The following is an 18,606-nucleotide window of genomic DNA, read 5'->3' on the forward strand; positions in this document are numbered from 1 at the left end:
ATATATGATATATTGTAATATATGTATATATATATATATATAATTTATATATATATATAATATAATATCATAACATTATAAACACTAATATAAACACTAGCTAAAAAAATAAAGGCTGAGCACTTAAACCAACACAATGTAACTCCAAGTCAATCACACTTTCTGTGAAATCAAACTGCCACTTAGGAAGCAACACTGATTGACAATACAGTTCACATGCTGTTGTGCAATATGGAATAGACAACAGGTGGAAATTATAGGTAATTAGCAAGACACCCCCAATAAAGGAGTGTTCTGCAGGTGTGACCACAGACCACTTCTCAGTTCCTATGCTTCCTGGCTGATGTTTTGGTCACTTTGAATGCTGGCGGTGCTTTCACTCTAGTGGTAGCATGAGACGGAGTCTACAACCCACACAAGTGGCTCAGGTAGTGCAGCTCATCCAGGATGGCACATCAATGCGAGCTGTGGCAGAGAGGATTGCTGTGTCTGTCAGCGTAGTGTCCAGAGCATGGAGGCGCTACCAGGAGACAGGGCAGTACAGTCAGACGTGGAGGAGGCAACACCCAGCAGCAGGACCGCTACCTCTGCCTTTGTGCAAGGAGGCGCAGGAGGAGCACTGCCAGAGCCCTGCAAAATGACCTCCAGCAGGCCACAAATGTGCATGTGTCTGCTCAAACGGTCAGAAACAGACTCCATGAGGGTGGTATGAGGTTCCGACGTCCCAGGTGGGGGTTGTGCTTACAGCCCAACACCGTGCAGGACGTTTGGCATTTGCCAGAGAACACCAGAGATTGGCAAATTCGCCACTGGCGCCTGTGCTCTTCACAGATGAAGAGCAGTTCACACTGAGCACATGTGACAGATGTGACAGAGTCTGGAGACGCCGTGGAGAATGTTCTGCTGCCTGCAACACTCTCCCAGATGACCGGTTTGGCGGTGGGTCAGTCATGGTGTGGGGTGCATTTCTTTGGGGGGCCGCACAGCCCTCCATGTGCTCGCCAGAGGTAGCTGACTGCCATTAGGTACCGAGATGAGATCCTCAGACCCCTTGTGAGACCATATGCTGGTGCGGTTGCCCTGGGTTCCTCCTAATGCAAGACAATGCTAGACCTCATGTGGCTAGAGTGTGTAGCAGTTCCTGCAAGAGGAAGACATTGATGCTATGGACTGGCCGCCCGTTCCCACAGACCTGAATCCAATTGAGCAACATCTGGGACATCATATCTCGCTCCATCCACCAACGCCACGTTGCACCACAGACTGTCCAGGAGTTGGCGGATGCTTTAGTCCAGGTCTGGGAGGAGATCCCTCAGGAGACCATCCGCCACCTCATCAGGAGCATGCCCAGGCGTTGTAGGGAGGTCATCAGGCCGTGGAGGCCACACAACATACTGAGCCTTATTTGACTTGTTTTTAAGGACATTACATCAAAGTTGGATAGCCTGTAGTGTGGTTTTCCACTTTAATTTGTGAGTGTGACTCACAAATACAGAGCTCCATGGGTTGATAATTTGATTTCCATTGATAATTTTGTGTATTTTGTTGTCAGCACATTCAACTATGTAAAAGAAAAAAGTATTTAATAAGAATATTTCATTCATTCAGGTCTAGGATGCTGTTCCCCTTTATTTTTTTGAGCAGTGTATATATATTACACACATATGCATTAATATGCATGCAGTGCCTTAGACCGCTGCGCCATTCGTTGGGCACCAGGCTTCAACATTGTAAACTGAAATCACTGCCACTGAAACATTTTGCTTATGATGATATAGTGCACTCTAGCCTACTATAATAACTCCACACCTACAAACCACCCCAAAATAGGTCACTATAACTAACACAGCCTATGAAAACCCTATTACCACAGGTAGCCTAGTTGTTAGAGCATTGGGCCAGTAACCAAAATGTTGCTGGATCGAATCCCTGTGCTGACAAGGTCAAATCTGTCTTTCTGCCCCAGAGCAAGGCACTGTTCCCCGAGCGCTGAAGACGTCGATGTTGATTATGGCAGCCTCCCCTCACCTCTGATTCAGAGGGGTTGGGTTAAATGCGGAAGACATTTCAGTTGAATGCATTCAGTTGTACAGCCAACTAGGTATCTTCCTTTCCTTACTACCATTACTACTCCCGTCACTACCACTATAAAGATTAGYTGGCAAACCACATTTACTTCAGTAAATGTCCTTTTTTAATTTACAATAGATGGCAATATCACAAATTGCCTACATAATAAGCCTATACAGTTTTATTTAAAATGGATAGCATAATCACAGGAATGGTTTCAGATCAAACTCAACATTCAGACGAAAGGCAGCGAGGGTCTTTAAACTAAAGATCTGTGGCCTGTCATTTTAACAATGGGGGAAATTCCAGCGGGAGCAGAAAATATTTTTGTCATCTCTGATTGTTCTGGCAATTCTTACATAGGAGTGTTTAACATACTTTTCACATTTGTATCACAAACCATTTTTGCGAAGATCATGATGAAACTGGCGATTTTAGGCCTTTTTTGACCTATACATGCCGCCTGTGAACTGTACATGATACAGACATCTTGGTGTCGTTATACTCCTAGGTGTGCTCTAACATGGAGTATGTCTAGATTCTGAAATAAAATTGTTCACATACCATTTATTCAACTTATTTATGATTTTGTTCAATTTGACTTTGTTTGGAACAGTATACGCTACAAGTACATCAGATTTCCAGTGGGCTCTCTGCTAATTCTGAAGTTATGATACATTTTATGGGCACCACCAACAAACAGTGTATGGGAAAATAGATTCAAAGGGAACTCCCTCTGCTGGTGATTTACTGAATGTGCAGTCCTAAAGGAGGGCTCTGATTGGTTAATGATATGTCAATTTCTATGTATAAAATGAGTCCAGAAATCCAAATACAGTGCATTCGGAAAGGTTTCAGACCCCTTGACTTTTTCCACATTTTGTTACGTTACAGCCTTATTCTAAAATAGATTTTTTTAATTTAAAAAAACATCAATCTACACACAGTAGTCCATAGTGACAGTGCAAAAACAGGTTTTTTGAAATGTTTTCAAATGTATAAAAATTCTAAAACAGGAATACCTTATTTACATAAGTATTCCAACCCTTTGCTATGAGACTCGAAATTGAGCGCAGGTGTGTCCTGTTTCCATTGATCATCCTTGAGATGTTTCTACAACTTGATTGGAGTCCACCTGTGGTAAATTCAATTGATTGGACATGATTTGGAAAGGGGCACAYCTATCTATATAAGGTCCCACAGTTGACAGTGCATGTCAGAGCAAAGACCAAGCCATGARGTCAAAGGAATTGCCTGTAGAGCTCCAAGAAAGGATTGTGTTGAGGTGTAAATCAATGACTTTTATTTAATCAATTTTAGAATAAGGCTGTAACGTAAYAAAGTGGGAAAAGTCAAGGGGTCTGAATACTTAACGAATGCACTTACAATTAATTATATTATTCAAATAGTAAAATCATTTTAAATGCCCGTTCCTGCCGAAAACACACATTACCAAGACTGTCATCGGATCTGAAAATGTGCTTGTGAACGATTCCCTTTTTATTTGTTCCAAGCATTTTGAGTAGCGCGTAGTGAGAATGGAATAATGATTATTCTTGTGAGACTGTCCTTTTAAAGAGATCACGTCTCAATTTGTTTAGAATTTCCTTGATGTCAGCATTGATCTGACCATTTTGTACCCCTTTCATTGGATTTTCTTTGCATTTCATGTTCTGGAAATACACGTTGCTTACTCTGACCGTACGTACCCATTCAGATTTGTATTCCTTGGAAACCACAAACACCTTTTTTTAGATTTATTTTTGTTGTTTTCTGTCAGCCCCAAAAATTGCACTTTAGAAACCTGCTCTTGGTGTTGCAAAGGTTAAAGGAAGGTCTATTTGTTTGATTAAAACAGTGGATAAAAAACGTATTTGCTTTTGGCTGTGTGACTGCCAAGACCCCTGTGTTCTATCTCTTTGGCTGGAATCTTGATCTCCCTCTGCCTGTCATCAAATCACTTAACTTTATAGTGATGACAGAATTACAAACGACTGGAGGGTATTGAGAAATCGGTGGTAAAACATACACTGAACCAATATTGTGTTTTACCCAAGTACTGCACTATGCCTTGGACCCTTGGCATTTAACTCTGCTTTAGCTATCCATGTAAAACCAAAAGGTATGGATTGATTCTGAATGTGACAGAAGTTGGCAAACTCATGTTTTGTACTTGTGTGCAGGAGCAAACAACCAGGCCATGATCCGTGTGTTGAGCTTGGGCTCGGCAGAGCGCACCCTGTTGAAGGGCTTCACTGGTGCAGTCACAGACCTGGCCTTCGCACACCTGGACTCCACCCTGCTGGGATGTGTTGACGAGGCCGGTAACCTGGTCATCTGGCAGCTCACCTGCCATAGCAGCAAGATCCAGTATCCTCCTCATTCTACTCAATAATAGCACTTCCCTTGGTTCTTTCCTACTGTTTCATGTAACAATATACATTTACCTGGTTTTGAACATTTAAAAGCACATTGTATATGATAGTGTGACGTGTGTACAGCTGTGTGTTATGCGCCTTAACCCACATGCTTCCCAGGGATCAAGTCATTGTCCACGTCCGGAGGCCTGAGGACACACCTCTGAACTCCAATAGGAGGTTGATCTGGTGTCCCTTCATCCTAGAGGACAATGAAGAGAACCCTGAGGATGCCAGCCAGACCCTGGCCTTACTGCATGAAGACAGAGTATGTACAGTGCCTTCAGAAAGTATTCACACCCATTGACTTTTTCCACATTTTGTTGTTACAKCCTGAATTTAAAAAGGATKRAAWKGRAAWKKYMMYKGSCCMMMMMMMAWWMCCCMWWAWKKTWWTKGRMYTWWKKTTTAAAWWWAWWTTTWTTTTTATACACAATAAGAAAATATATAGAAGCTGAAATGTCTTTCGTCAATAAGTATTCAGCACTTTTGTTATGGCAAGCCTAAATAAGTTCAGCAGTAAAAATTTGCTTAAGTTGCATGCAGTAATAGTGTTTAACATGATTTTTGAATGACTGTCTCATCTCTGTACCCCACACATACAATTATCTGTAAGGTCCCTCAGTCAAGCAGTGAATTTCGAACACAGATTCAACCACAAAGACCAGGGAGGTTTTCCAATGCCTCGCAAAGAAGGGCACCTATTGTTACATGGGTAATAAAATGGAATGTCCATTTGAACATGGTGAAGTTATTAATTACACTTTGAATGGTGTATAAATACACCGTCACTATAAAGATACAAGCGTCCTTCTCCTGCCCGGAGAGGAAGGAAACCCCTCAGGGATTTCATCATGAGGCCAATGGTGACTTTAAAACAGTTGCAGAGTTTAATGGCTGTGATAGGAGAAACATGAGGATGGATAAACAACAGTGCAGTTACTCTACAATACTAACSTAATTGACAGAGTGAAAAGAAGGAAGCCTGTACAGAATAGCAAATATTCTAAAACATGCATCCTGTTTGCAACAAGGCACTAAAGTACTGCAAAAAATGTGGAAAAKAAATTAACTTTGTCCTGAATACAAAGCGTTATGTTTGGGGCAAATCCAATACAACACATTACGGAGTACCACTCTCCGTATTTTCAAGCATATAGTGGTTGCTGCATCATGTTACGGTTGTGCTTGTAATTGTTAATGTCTGGGGAGTTTTTCAGGTAAAAAAAACGGAATAGAGCTACACACTGGCAAAATCCTAGACGAAAACCTGGTTCAGTCTACTTTCCACCAGACTTTGGGAGAGAATCACCTTTCAGCAGGACAATAACCTAAAACACAAGGCCAAATGTACACTGAAGTTGCTTACCTAGAAGACAGTGAATGTTCCTGATTGGCCGAGTTACAGTTTTGACCAAAATCTGCTTGAAAATCTATGGCAAGACCTGAAAATGGTTGCCTAGCAATGATCAACAACCAATTTTGAGGTAGAATTTTGAAAAAAAATGATGGGCAAATGTTGCACAATCTAGGTGTGCAAAGCTCTTTGTCTTACCCAGAAAGACGTTCAGCTGTAATCGCTGCCAAAGGTGATTTTAACATGTATTGACTCGGGGTTGAATACTTATCTAATCAAKCTATATTAGTGTCTTATTTTGTTTTACAAATGGTCAAAATGTTCTTCCAATTTGACAGAGTATTTTGTGTAGGTCATTGACAAAAAAATGTAAACTATAACCATTTTAATCCAACTTTGTAACAACAAAATTTGAAAAAAGTACTTCCTGAAGGCACTGTATGCCCTGCTTACACATAACCGGACTATTTACAAATGCCGCCGCCTCCTCCATTTGTACTATTTTCTTTACTCCCTCCCTTCAGCTGATTGTCCTGTCTTTTCTCCCCAGGCTGAAGTGTGGGATCTAGAGATCCTCCGCAGCAACAATAGCACCTGGCCAGTAGATGCCACTGACCTGAAGGACGGAGTTATAACCATAAAAGGACATACAGATGTAGGGCATTTAAATAATTTWGTAATCACATGGTCTGTTTCCAGTATGGAAAGCACTTATTTACAGGCTGGTTTTTAGTGTAGAAATTGAGTTTGGGGTGTTTCTGTTTTTCTCCAGCGTATCAGTGAAGGTGCCCTGTCTCCGGATGGCACAGTCTTGGCCACAGCCAGTCATGATGGATATGTAAAGTTCTGGCAAATCTACATTGAAGGACAGGACCAGCCAAGGTAGACCTTTTTACTCACTTACAAAATTTTAAACTATTCAATTATATTCTTGAACATTCCAGCTGTTTCTTGCCATTACTTTCCATCTGTTTCTCTATGGTTACTTTGACTTTCCTTTGTGAAGTCCTCTCCCCGGCTTCTTCCACAGATGTCTACACGAGTGGCAGCCCCACAACGGGAACCCCCTTTCCTGCCTGCTGTTCTGTGACAACCACAAGAAACAGGACCCAGAGTAAGTAACTACTGTTCCCTACTGCTGCTTTACTCTTTATCTTAACAGGCGTTGGGAGGATTTAGGGTATGAGACTTTGTTTTGGGTGGGGAGGGGGTTGTATTTATTACCGATTTTAAAATGTAGTCTGATTAAAAAATAATAATAATTTAAAAAAATACATGTTCATTTTGAGTTCCACAGGGTTAGGTAGACACATGTGTAGGTGCCATCTTTTTCAGCATTACCCATTGCAATCATTCATTTTCTCTTAAGCGCCCATGAGAGATTAATATATGTTCTTCCCCTTTTGCCTTTCTAGTGTTCCATTCTGGCGCTTTCTGATTACTGGAGCTGATCAGAACCAGGAGTTGAAGATGTGGTGCACAGTGTCATGGACCTGCCTGCAGACCATCAGGTCTGACTGTTTTACCTGTGTGTTTCGCTGTGTTTTCATGCTTGCAAGTTGTCTGTTACTGGACCCGTTTTAACAAGAGCCTATGTACATGTCCTCTAGGTTCTCTCCAGACCCGTTCAACTCCTCAGTCCTGCCCTGTCTGAAGGCCAGTCTGGACCTGTCTGCAGAATGCCTCATCCTCAGTGACGTACAGAGAAAGGTCAGAATAACTTTTTATGTTCTGCTGTGTCACTGTGATCTATCAACTGTAATCCTGTTGGATATTAGTATAAAGAGTAATTGATCCTGGTTTTTGTTGTCCCTCTAGGTGTTGTATGTGATGGAGTTGTTGCAGGACCAGGAAAAAGGCAGAGCCAGCTTCACAGCCGTGTCAGAGTTCCTGCTCACACACCCTGTGCTTAGCTTCGGTGTTCAGGATGTCAGCCACAGCCGCCTGTGCCACACGGAGGTCCTCCCACCAGACGAGGAGAGCGAGAGTATGACTGCAGGTGGGCTTCACCTGTTATACCAGCTACCACGATTACCTGATCTAACGATGGGCTGGTCTAACTCTGAATTATCATGGGTCAAATTTTTGCTTATGTTTTATTAAGACTTGTTCTTCCCTTTATCTCTAGATGGCAACCAGGGACCAATGGAATCCAAAGCTGGGATCCAAATCAAGCTATATTGTGTTCACACAAAGTGAGTGTCCTCATTCAGGGTCATTATTACCATATTTACTAAGAGGTCTGCATTTAAATTATGTAGTATCCCATTTCATACACCCATATGGGTGTTGATGTATTCTTCTGCCCACAGGTCCCTTCAAGATGTGCAGATCTGGTTCCAGCCAAACCTTGGCTCTGGCTCATCCTTGTTCCTGCCTCACTCGAACTCAAATAATGGCTTTGGTGAGTTAGGAAAACTGTTAGTCTTCATAAACCAAAACGATCCTCTTCGCATTTTAAGTGAGATTTTAGAAATGTTATCCCAATTTTTCATGGATAAAAATCCATCTTTGTACTTTCATAGGTTTTTCAGATCACTTGACAGACATGAGTGTGGAAGTTTTGAGCTCTGATAAGGAGTCTGGATGCGGCTCCGAAAATGATCTCTGCAAGATTCCCGCTCTTGCTGACTTCCTGTCCCCCTCCGGCACTGCTGCTATGCCCAAGCTCATGACCCCTGACGCCTTCATGACCCCCAGTGCTTCGGTATGTCCTGTTCCAAATTCTCTCTATTCTATCAAAATTACAGTGAATATCCAAGGATGGAAGATTACTCTTGCATCTTGATCCTGCTTTTCATTTTGTTTCTGCCCTTTTCCCCCAGGTCCCAGCCTCCCCAGGCAGCAGTGCCAGCAGCCTGACCATAGTGACAGCCATGAGCAGCAACTCTGACAGTGGCGCCAGGTAGGTCTACTCGAAGAGTGCATAAGAGGGGAGGAATTCATAATTGACTAGAATGAGCAGGCAAAACGATTGTGGTTTGACGTCCCTGACTCCAGTGATGGTAATGTCTGCAGGGGAGGAGAGGAGCTGACCCAGAGCCCTAAGATGTCTGTGGAGAGCAACTCCATCCTCATCTCAGGCTTAGGGGACAACATGCCGGTAGGCCATACATGCACGCGCAAACACATACACACTTACAGCATGATGCCGTCATTACACACAGTTAGAAAGCAGGATGTGTGCCACACAATTGTAAAGTCTGAGGGGCTAAAGTAACGTGTTCATGTCAACTTACAAGACCTTTCGTCCCTCTCCATCGTATGTGACATTATCCTTACTCCTTGTTCCATTTTGGTCTTCCCGGCTGTCTCATAAAGATGTACCATCTTCCACAAGAGACCACTCCTCATACGCTCATGTTCCCCTTCACCTACCCCCTCCGCCCTCTACAGGGGCTTCCCTCTCCAAACCCGCCCCTCTCGCTGGACCCGCAGGTCATTGAGCCTATGCTGATTCAGCAGGCCTCTCCTACCCGGGCCCGCTCTCCCGACGTCATCTCATCTGCCTCCACGGCCATGTCTCAGGACATTCCTGAGATCGCCTCTGAGACGCTGCAGCGAGGCCTAGGAGGGGTGTCTGGAGCTGAATCTCGAGAAACTCTCCCAGCCCTCCACACAGACAGCATGGCTTCTGCAGCCTCAGCTCTTCACCTCCTCTCTCCACGAAACCGGAACAGCTCTGACCATGGCCACCTGCCCCTGGAGCTGGGTGCTGTAGTGGAGGCTGAACAGAGGCTCAGTAACACCCCCTCACTACTGGAGAACGCCCTGTCACAGGAGAATGCTGCTGCAGCCGCCGCTGCCTCCTGCTCAGACAACAATGTGAGCCACCCGTGGCCTGCAGCGCCTGACATCACACGGGAAACACGCAACAGCCTGCGAGACAATGGCCTGGGAGACTGGTAAGGTCACACACACTGACATAAGCACAATGCCTTTACCTATGCAAGAAACCCCAGAGCATACACGGGTCTCTTTGTTTCTCTTAGCTCGAGGGAGGAAATTAAGGACAGACACATGTCCTCTCCATACCACAGACGCACCTACCACTTAACCCAGAATGACAGTCAGGACGCCAGTGCAGAACAGAGGTAAGATAGACATCTGTGGAACTCCCCTTCAGTTCTCAATTACCCTGGAAGGCTGCGGTATTTGCTGTGTTTTTTGGAGGTCAGTGCTTGATTTGAAGTTTGCTTGTAAAGGTAAACTTGATTCTGATTTAAAGCTGCTACACATAGGATGTTTTTGCATTGTAATTTCAGAAAATGTCCATAATATTTGGCGCTAATAGTGCAATGATGGTGTTTCGCAGTATTACTTAGCCACCAGTGTTGTGATTGGCTGTGATATTCGACTATTGATTTTGCCTGCCGGAGCGGCATCTGTTGTCAAACTGKGAAAGCTGTTCTGACTGTGGATGTGTTATCTAGTGGAAATCACAAGTTTCTTGGTTGCTAAAATTCAAACTGTTTGCTCAATTTCAGTTTATGTGAGAGAACTAGCACTGAATAGCGTAGGGAGTCATTTTACCATCTAAATCCCTGTGAAAAATGTTTTCAATAAAACCTAAAATATTGTTCTTACTGCTGTATTTGAAGTAGGGCTGTCCCCGGCTAAAAAAAATCTTGGTCMACAAAGATTCGTCTGTACTTTTGACCAATCGTTTCATATAGACACATCCAACAGTGCATTTGGAAAGTATTCAGACCCCTTGACTTTTACAACATTTTGTTAAGTTACAGCTTAATTCAAAAATGTATTTAAATTTATTTTTATTTTTATAAATCTCATCAATCTACACACACTACCCCATCATGACAAAGCCTAAACAGAGGTACCTTGAGTCTTCCTGGGTATGACGCTACAAGCTTGGCACACCTGTATTTGGAGAGTTTTTCCCCCCATTATTCTCTGCAGATCCTCTCAAGTTCTGTCTGGTTGGATGGGGAGTCTCTGCAGAGCTATTTTCAGTTCTCTACAGATGTGTTTGATCAGGTTCAAGTCCGTGCTCTGGCTGGGCCACTCAAGGACATTCAGAGACTTTTCCCGAAGCCACTCCTGYATTGTCTTGGCTGTGTGCTTAGGGTCATTGTCCTGTTAGAAGGTTAACCTCTCTTGGGTAGGGGGCAGTATTTTCACCCCCAGATGAAAAGCTTGCCCAAAGTAAACTGCCTGTTACTCAGGCCCAGAAGCTAGGATATGCATATAATTGGTAGATTTGGATAGAAAACACTCTAAAGTTTCCAAAACTGTTAAAATAATGTGAGTATAACAGAACTGATATGGCAGGTGAAAACCTGAGAAAAATCCATCCAGGAAGTGGAATTATTTTCATGTGGCTGTTTTTCAACTCAATGCCTATAGAGAATCCAATGGGTTAGGAATCAGATTGCAGTTCCTATGGCTTCCACTAATGTCAACAGTCTTTAGACATGGTTTCAGGCTTTTAATTTGAAAAACGACGAGTAAAAAGCCATTTTGGTCAGAGGACAGAGGAAGTATGCAGACCTGATTTAAGCATTTGTTATTTTTCCTTTCTATTGAAAACGGTATTGTCCGGTGAAATATTATTGATTATAAAGACAATAAACAACCTGAGGATTATTTATAAACATATTTTGACATGTTTCGACGAACTTTACCGGTACTTTTAGTATGTATTCGTCTGCCTGTTGTGACTGCCTTGGAGCCATTGGATTACTGAACAAAACGCGCCAACAAAACTGAGTTTTTGGGACATAGAGGGACTTTATTCAACAAAACAAACATTTACTGTGTAACTGAGAGTWTTGTGAGTGCAACCATATGAAGATCATCAAAGGTAAGTGATTTAATTTTATCGCTATTTTTGACTTTAGTGTCTCCTCTACTTGGTTGGTAAATGTTTGTATGCTTTTTTACACGGGGCGCTGTCCTCAGATAATGCATGGTATGCTTTCGCCGTAAAGCCTTTTTGAAATCTGACACAGCGGCTGGATTAACAAGAAGTTAATTTTTAAGCCGATGTATAACACTTGTATATTTTATGAATGCTTATTATTTGTATTTCTGTATTTTGAATTTGGCGCTCTGCAATTTTACCGGATGTTGGCCAGGTGGAACGTTAGCATCCCACATACCCTAGAGAGGTTAACCCTCGCCCCAGTCTGAGGTCCGGAGCCCTCTGGAGCATGGTTTTGAGGATGTTTCTGTGCTTTGCTCCGTTCATCTTTCCCTCGATCCTGACTAGTCTCCCAGTCCCTGCTGCTGAAAAACAACCCCACAGCATGCTGTACCGTAGGGATGGTGCCAGATTTCCTCCAGATGTGACGCTTGGCATTCAGGGCGAAGAGTTCAACCTTGGTTTCAACAGACAACGGAATCTTGTTTCTCAAGGTCTAAGTCCTTAAGGTGCCTTTTGGCAAACTCCAAGCGGGCTGTCATGTGCTTTTTACTGAGGAGTGGCTTCCATCATGAGGAGTGGCCACTCTACCATAAAGGCCTGATTGGTGGAGTGCTGCAGAGATGGTTGTCCTTCTGGAAGGTTCTCCCATCTACACAGAGGGACTCTGGAGCTCTGTCAGAGTGACCATCGGGTTCTTGGTCACCTCCCKGACCAAGGCCCTTCTCCCCCGATTGCTCAGTTTGGCCGGGTGACCAGCTCTAGGAAGAGTATTGATGATTCCAAACTTCTTCCATTTAAGAATGATGGAGGCCACTGTGTTCTTGGGAACCTTCAATGCTGAAGAAATTGTTTGGTACCCTTCCCCAGATCTGTGCCTTGATACAATCCTGTCTCAGAGCTCTATGGACAATTCATTYGACCTCATGGCTTGGTTTCTGCTCTGACATGCACTGTCAATTGTGGGACCTTTATATAGACGGGTGTGCCTTTCCAAATTATGTCCAATCAATTGATTTTACCACMGGTGGACTCCAAGTTGTAGAAACATCTCAAAGATGATCAATGGTAACCGGATGCACCGGAGATGAATTTCGGGGTTCAACATGGCGCCGACAGAGATGGTCGCTTCGCGTTCTTAGGAAACTATGCAGTATTTTGATTTTTATGTATTATTTCTTACACTGTTACCCCAGGAAATCTTAAGTCTTATTGCATACAGCCGGGAAGAACTATTGGATATAAGAGCAACGTCAACTTACCAACATTACGACCAGGAATACAACTTTCCCGAAGCGGATCCTGTGTTTGGAACACCACCGAGGACAATGGGTCAGATCCCAGYAGGCAACCCAAAACAACGGTGCTGCACAAGGGGCAGACGGAGCGGTCTTCTGGTCAGGATCTGCAGACGGTCACATCGCTCACTGCTCCCGAGTATACTACTCGCCAATGTCCAGTCTTTTGACAATAAGGTAGACGAAATTCGAGCAAGGTTTGCCTTCCAGAGAGACATCAGAGATTGTAACATTCTCTGTTTCACGGAAACATGGCTCACCTGGGATGCGTTAGTCGGTACAGCCTCCCGGTTTCTTCACGCATCGCGCCGACAGCAACAAACATCTCTCTGGTAAGAAGAAGGGCGGAGGTCTTATGATTTACGAGTCGTGGTGTGATCATAACAACATACAGGAACTCAAGTCCTTTTGTTCACCTGACCTAGAATTCCTTACAATCAAATGCCAACCGCATTATCTACCAAGAGAATTCTCTTCAATTACAATCACAGCCGTGTATGTCCCCCCCAGCAGACACCTCGACGGCCCTGAAAGAACTTCATTGGACTCTATGTAAACTGGAAACCACATATCCTGAGGCTGCATTTATTGTAGCTGGGGTTTTTAACAAAGCTAATCTGAGAACAAGGCTCCCTAAATTTTATCCGCTTATCGAATGCGCGACGCAGGCTGGCAGCATTCTGGATCATTGCTACTCTAACTTCTGCGACGCATACAAAGTCCTCCCTCGCCCTCCTTTCRGCAAATCTGACCACGRCYCCATTKTRTTGCTCCCAGCCTATAGACAGAAACTAAAACAGGAAACGCCCGTGCTCAGGTCTGTTCAAAGCTGGTCTGACCAATCTGACCCCACGCTTCAAGATTTCTTCTATCACGTGGACTGGGATATGTTCCGGATAGCCTTAGACAACAACATTGATGTTTATGCTGACTTTTGTGAGCGAGTTTATTAGCAAGTGCATCGGTGTTGTTCCATCCGCAAGGCAATCAAACAAGCTAAGCGTCAGTATGGAGACAAAGTAAAGTCGCAATTCAATGGTTCAGACACGAGACGTATGTGGCAGGGTCTACAGTCAATCACGGATTCCAAATAGAAAACCCGCCCCGTCGCTGACATCGTCTTGCTCCCAGACAAACTAAACAATTTATTTTCTCACTTTGAGGACAATACAGTGCCACTGACACGGCCTGCTACCAAAACCTGCGGGCTCTCCTTCACCGCAGCCAACGTAAGTAAAACATTTAAACGTGTTAACCCTCGGAAGGSTGCCGGCCCAGACGGCACCCCTAGCCCTGTCCTCAGAGCATGCGCAGACCAGCTGGCTGGTGTGTTTACRGACATATTCAATCAATCACTATCCCAGTCTGCTGTTCCCACATGCTTCAAGATGTCTACCATTGTTCCTGTACCCAAGAAAGCAAAGGTAACTGAGCTAAACGACTATTGTCCCGTAGCACTCACTTCCGTCATCACGAAGTGCTTTGAGAGACTAGTCAAGGATCACATCGCCGACACCCTAGACCCACTTCAATTTGCTTACCGCCCCAATAGGTCTGCAGACGACGCAACCACACTGCACACTGCCCTAACCCATCTGGACAAGAGGAATACCTATATAAGAATGCTGTTCATCGACTACAGCTCAGCATGTAACACCATAGTACCCTCAACTCATCATTTAGCTCGAGACCCTGGGTCTCAACCCCGCTCTGTGCAACTGGGTCCTGGACTTCTTGACGGGCTGCCCCCAGGTGGTGAGGGTAGGAAACATCTCCATCCATCCCGCTGCTCCTCAACACTGGGGCCACACAAGGGTGCGTTCTCAGCCCTCTACTGTACTCCCTGTTCACCCATGACTGCGTGGCAATGCACGCCTCCAACTCAATCATCAAGTTTGCAGACGACACAACAGTAGTGGGCATGATTACCAACAATGATGAGACTGCCTACAGGGAGGAGGTGAGGGCCCTTGGAGTCTGGGGTCAGGAAAATAMCCTCACACTCAATGTAAAAAAACAAACAAAGGAGATGGTGTACTTCAGGAAACAGCAGAGGGAGCACCCCCCTRTCCACAYCGAGTCAGTAGTGAAGGTGGAAAGTTGTAAGTTCCTTGGCGTACACATCAYGGACATACTGAAATGGTCGTCCCACACAGACCGTGTGGTGAAGAAGGTGCAACAGCGCCTCTTCAACCTCTGGAGGCTGGAGAAATTTGGCTTGTCACCAAAAACACYCACAAACCTTTACAGATGCACAATCGAGAGCATCCTGTTGGGCTGGCACGACAACTGCTCCGCCCGCAACCGTAAGGCTCTCCAGAGGGTAGTGAGGTCTGCACAACGCATCACCGGGGGCAAACTACCTGCCCTCCAGGACACCTACACTACCCGATGTCACAGGAAAGCCAAAAAAGATCATCAAGGACAACAACCACCCGAGCCATGCCTGTTCACCCCGCTATCATCCAGAAGGCGAGGTCAGTACAGGTGCATCAAAGCTGGGACCCGAGAGACAATGTAAAATTGGATGTAATAAATGGATCACTAGTCACTTTAAGCATTGCCGCTTTATATAATGTTTACATACCCTACATTACTCATCTCATATGTATATACTGTACTCTGTACCATCTACTGCATCTTGCCTATGCCGCACGGCCATCGCTCATCAATGTATTTATATGTACATATTCTTTTTCATTCCTTTACACTTGTGTTTAAGGTAGTTGTTGTTAAATTGTTAGCTTGCTTGTTAGCTATTACTGCACGGTCGGAACTAGAAGCACAAGCATTTCGCTACACTCGCATTAACATCTGCTAACCATGTGTATGTGACAAATAACATTTGATTCTCATAGCAAATGGTCTGAATACTTATGTAATTAAGGTATTTCTATTGTTTTTAGGGTTAAAGCCTCTTCTGGATAGGACCCTTAATCTCAATTTCTGCCTAAAATGACATACCCAAATAACTACCTGTTACTCAGGACCTGAAGCAAGGATATGCATATTCTTGATACTATTTGAAAGGAAATACTTTGAAGTTTGTGGAGATGTGAAATCAATGTAGGAGAATATAACACCACAGATCTGGTAAAATTAAAAATATATATGGATATGTTTTTTGATGTGTTGTCTTTGAAATGCAAAAGAAAGGCCATACATTGAGAGAGGAAGCTGGGGGTAATTTAGATGTTGTCCACAACAGGGCAACCGTGTGTGAGCTACATAATATTTAGTATGAAGTCTCCCAGGTGTCCCTCACGAGTTTGCACAAATGTGGCCGAATTGGTTAATTGATACATAACTATAGAGAGCATACAGAAATTCTATGGTAATTAAAAATGTACSTTTACACACAAAGATGAAGGGGCTGTACTTTCCAGTCACATCCAGTTGAGATCCTGGCTGCCTTTTTAGGTTGAAATGTTGGTGGGAGTGGCTCCACATCATCCTATAGCACAGTGTTCCAACGGTCCTCTCCCTCTGTTAGTTCCCGCTGGTGCATTGGCCCTCCTCTGCTTCTGGGCTGGCCTCTTCACACCTCTAGATGGCCGGGTGGGTGTGGAGTCAGAGACAGCAGCAGGGGTAACCATTTCCTACATTTGTATGAGTGGGGGATGGGGGACTTGAATGTGGTCTCTTTGGAGTTGGCTCCCAGAGGTCATCTCAACCACTATTGAGGATTTTTTTTTTTTTTTGTACAGTTGGAACTCAGGCTTACATATGTTATTTAACCTTAATTTTAGCAGGGGGTGAACCCTGCATCAATACTTTTACAGATGAGCCCTTCATCAAATACACAACACATGTCTATAAACGTGTATAGAACACAATCGCTATAATTAAATAAACTCAGCAAAAAAAGAAACGTCTTTTTCAGGACCCTGTCTTTCAAAGATAATTTGTAAAAATCCAAATAACTTCACAGATCTTCATTGTAAAGGGTTTAAACACTGTTTCCCATGCTTGTTCAATGAACCATAAACAATTAATGAACACGCACCTGTGGAACGGTCGTTAAGACACTAACAGCTTACAGACGGTAGGCAATTAAGGTCACAGTTATGAAAACTTAGGACACTAAAGAGGCCTTTCTACTGACTCTGAAAAACACCAAAAGAAAGATGCCCAGGGTCCCTGCTCCTCTGCGTGAACGTGCATTAGGCATGCTGCAAGGAGGCATGAGGGCTGCAGATGTGGCGAGGGCAATAAATTGCCATATCCGTACTGTGAGAAGCCTGAGACAGCGCTACAGGGAGACAGGACGGACAGCTGATCGTCCTTGCAGTGGCAGACCACTGTCTTAGGCAATAAGACACTCAAACCACAGCAAATATTTGGTATGCGCAATATATCGGAATCGGMCGACGTTAGCTAAAAATGCCAACATCGGTATCGGCCCGATGTCTGTCTAGTTTAATGCCGATGTGCAAAACCGATTTCAAAGCTGATGTGCATACCTATATAATGTAGGTACATGACATACATTTTTATCTAACACCGCTTTCCTAACCTAGCCCACAATGTCTGCTGTGTGGACCGAGCAGTCAACAAGTCTAGCAGTCATTTAAAAGAGTAAGAACTTCAGCGAGACAACTCAAAGGCTTAATCCATTAATGCCAAGATAATGTAATTCATTCCCCTTGACAATCAACCGTTCTCTGTTGTGGGTGATGTTGTCTTTCGCCGACTGGTCGAGCACCGGTACACATGTTGCCCTATCGGAGTTACAGTAATAGTGTCACTGCTATTAGCTTCACGACATATACTATGGAACACCGTTTGGGTCTTTGCGTGTCAAAAAAGACATGTCACACCTCCACCCAACACAGTTTTATTATAGAATGTTGTGGGTTCTGAATTTGCACGTGCAAGCCAAGCGCCACGCACCTACTATCAGTAGCACTGTCAAAGCTGTACAAAAAAGTCTGCAAACACCGGCCACGAATGATGTGTTTACTATACCGCGTTGGTAATAAAGCATTATTTGTTTGACCGCAACTTCTGGGGTAGCTAGCTAGCTTTAGCTTGGTACCTAGATGGCACCAATACAACCAGCCTGAAAACAATGACCAGTAGAAACTGCAGTCATTTTTACTATTCWTAGCAATGATTTAGGAATCCTTGTAAGTATTAGCTAGGTAGCCACTTGTTGTTTGCCTATTGAAATTGAACTTCAGTTCATAAATAAATAGCTAGTCAGCTACTTATTAATACATGTGCAAATATATAAAAAAATATATGCATGCTTTCACTTTGTCATTATGGGGTGTTGTGTGTAGATTGATTGAGGAACATTTTATTTAATTCACAGAATGTGGAGAAGGGGTCTGAATACTTTGACTGCACTGTAAGTGTTTTAATCAAATCCACTATATGCTGAACTTGTTTGATGCTTTAAATAAACTGTTTGAGGAAATAATTAAGACACACAAATGACTGGAGGGAGTCCGACTGCAATTTATTTGATTGTGCTGGGCGTGACTCATACTTGCTGTGTTAAAAAAACAGCGAGTGACTTTGTGACTAGCACMCGTTGTCTCTTCTCCCAGCTGCAATGACCACCATAGAACATCA

General features: G+C 43.7%; 1 protein-coding gene across 4 annotated transcripts in view; it reads left to right on the forward strand.

Moving 5' to 3' along the window:
- LOC111962375 (enhancer of mRNA-decapping protein 4-like) overlaps positions 1–18,606 on the forward strand; it is a 46,370-nt gene that overhangs the window by 17,176 nt on the left and 10,588 nt on the right. The window contains exons 5-19 of one of the 4 annotated variants that reach the window (XM_023985419.2): positions 4,254–4,440; positions 4,608–4,755; positions 6,395–6,499; positions 6,617–6,726; positions 6,875–6,958; positions 7,260–7,355; positions 7,455–7,554; positions 7,663–7,843; positions 7,973–8,039; positions 8,157–8,248; positions 8,370–8,551; positions 8,670–8,749; positions 8,863–8,947; positions 9,166–9,749; positions 9,837–9,938. In XM_023985419.2, the coding sequence (XP_023841187.1) occupies positions 4,254–4,440; positions 4,608–4,755; positions 6,395–6,499; positions 6,617–6,726; positions 6,875–6,958; positions 7,260–7,355; positions 7,455–7,554; positions 7,663–7,843; positions 7,973–8,039; positions 8,157–8,248; positions 8,370–8,551; positions 8,670–8,749; positions 8,863–8,947; positions 9,166–9,749; positions 9,837–9,938 (2,203 nt within the window). Of the gene's footprint in view, positions 1–4,253; positions 4,441–4,607; positions 4,756–6,394; positions 6,500–6,616; positions 6,727–6,850; positions 6,959–7,259; positions 7,356–7,454; positions 7,555–7,662; positions 7,844–7,972; positions 8,040–8,156; positions 8,249–8,369; positions 8,552–8,669; positions 8,750–8,862; positions 8,948–9,165; positions 9,750–9,836; positions 9,939–18,606 lie in introns of all 4 variants that reach the window. The other 3 variants (XM_023985418.2, XM_023985421.2, XM_023985422.2) reach the window with 3 other exon arrangements.

The sequence above is a fragment of the Salvelinus sp. IW2-2015 genome, linkage group LG4q.1:29 (assembly GCF_002910315.2).
Source record: "Salvelinus sp. IW2-2015 linkage group LG4q.1:29, ASM291031v2, whole genome shotgun sequence".
NCBI classification, from domain to species: domain Eukaryota; kingdom Metazoa; phylum Chordata; class Actinopteri; order Salmoniformes; family Salmonidae; genus Salvelinus; species Salvelinus sp. IW2-2015.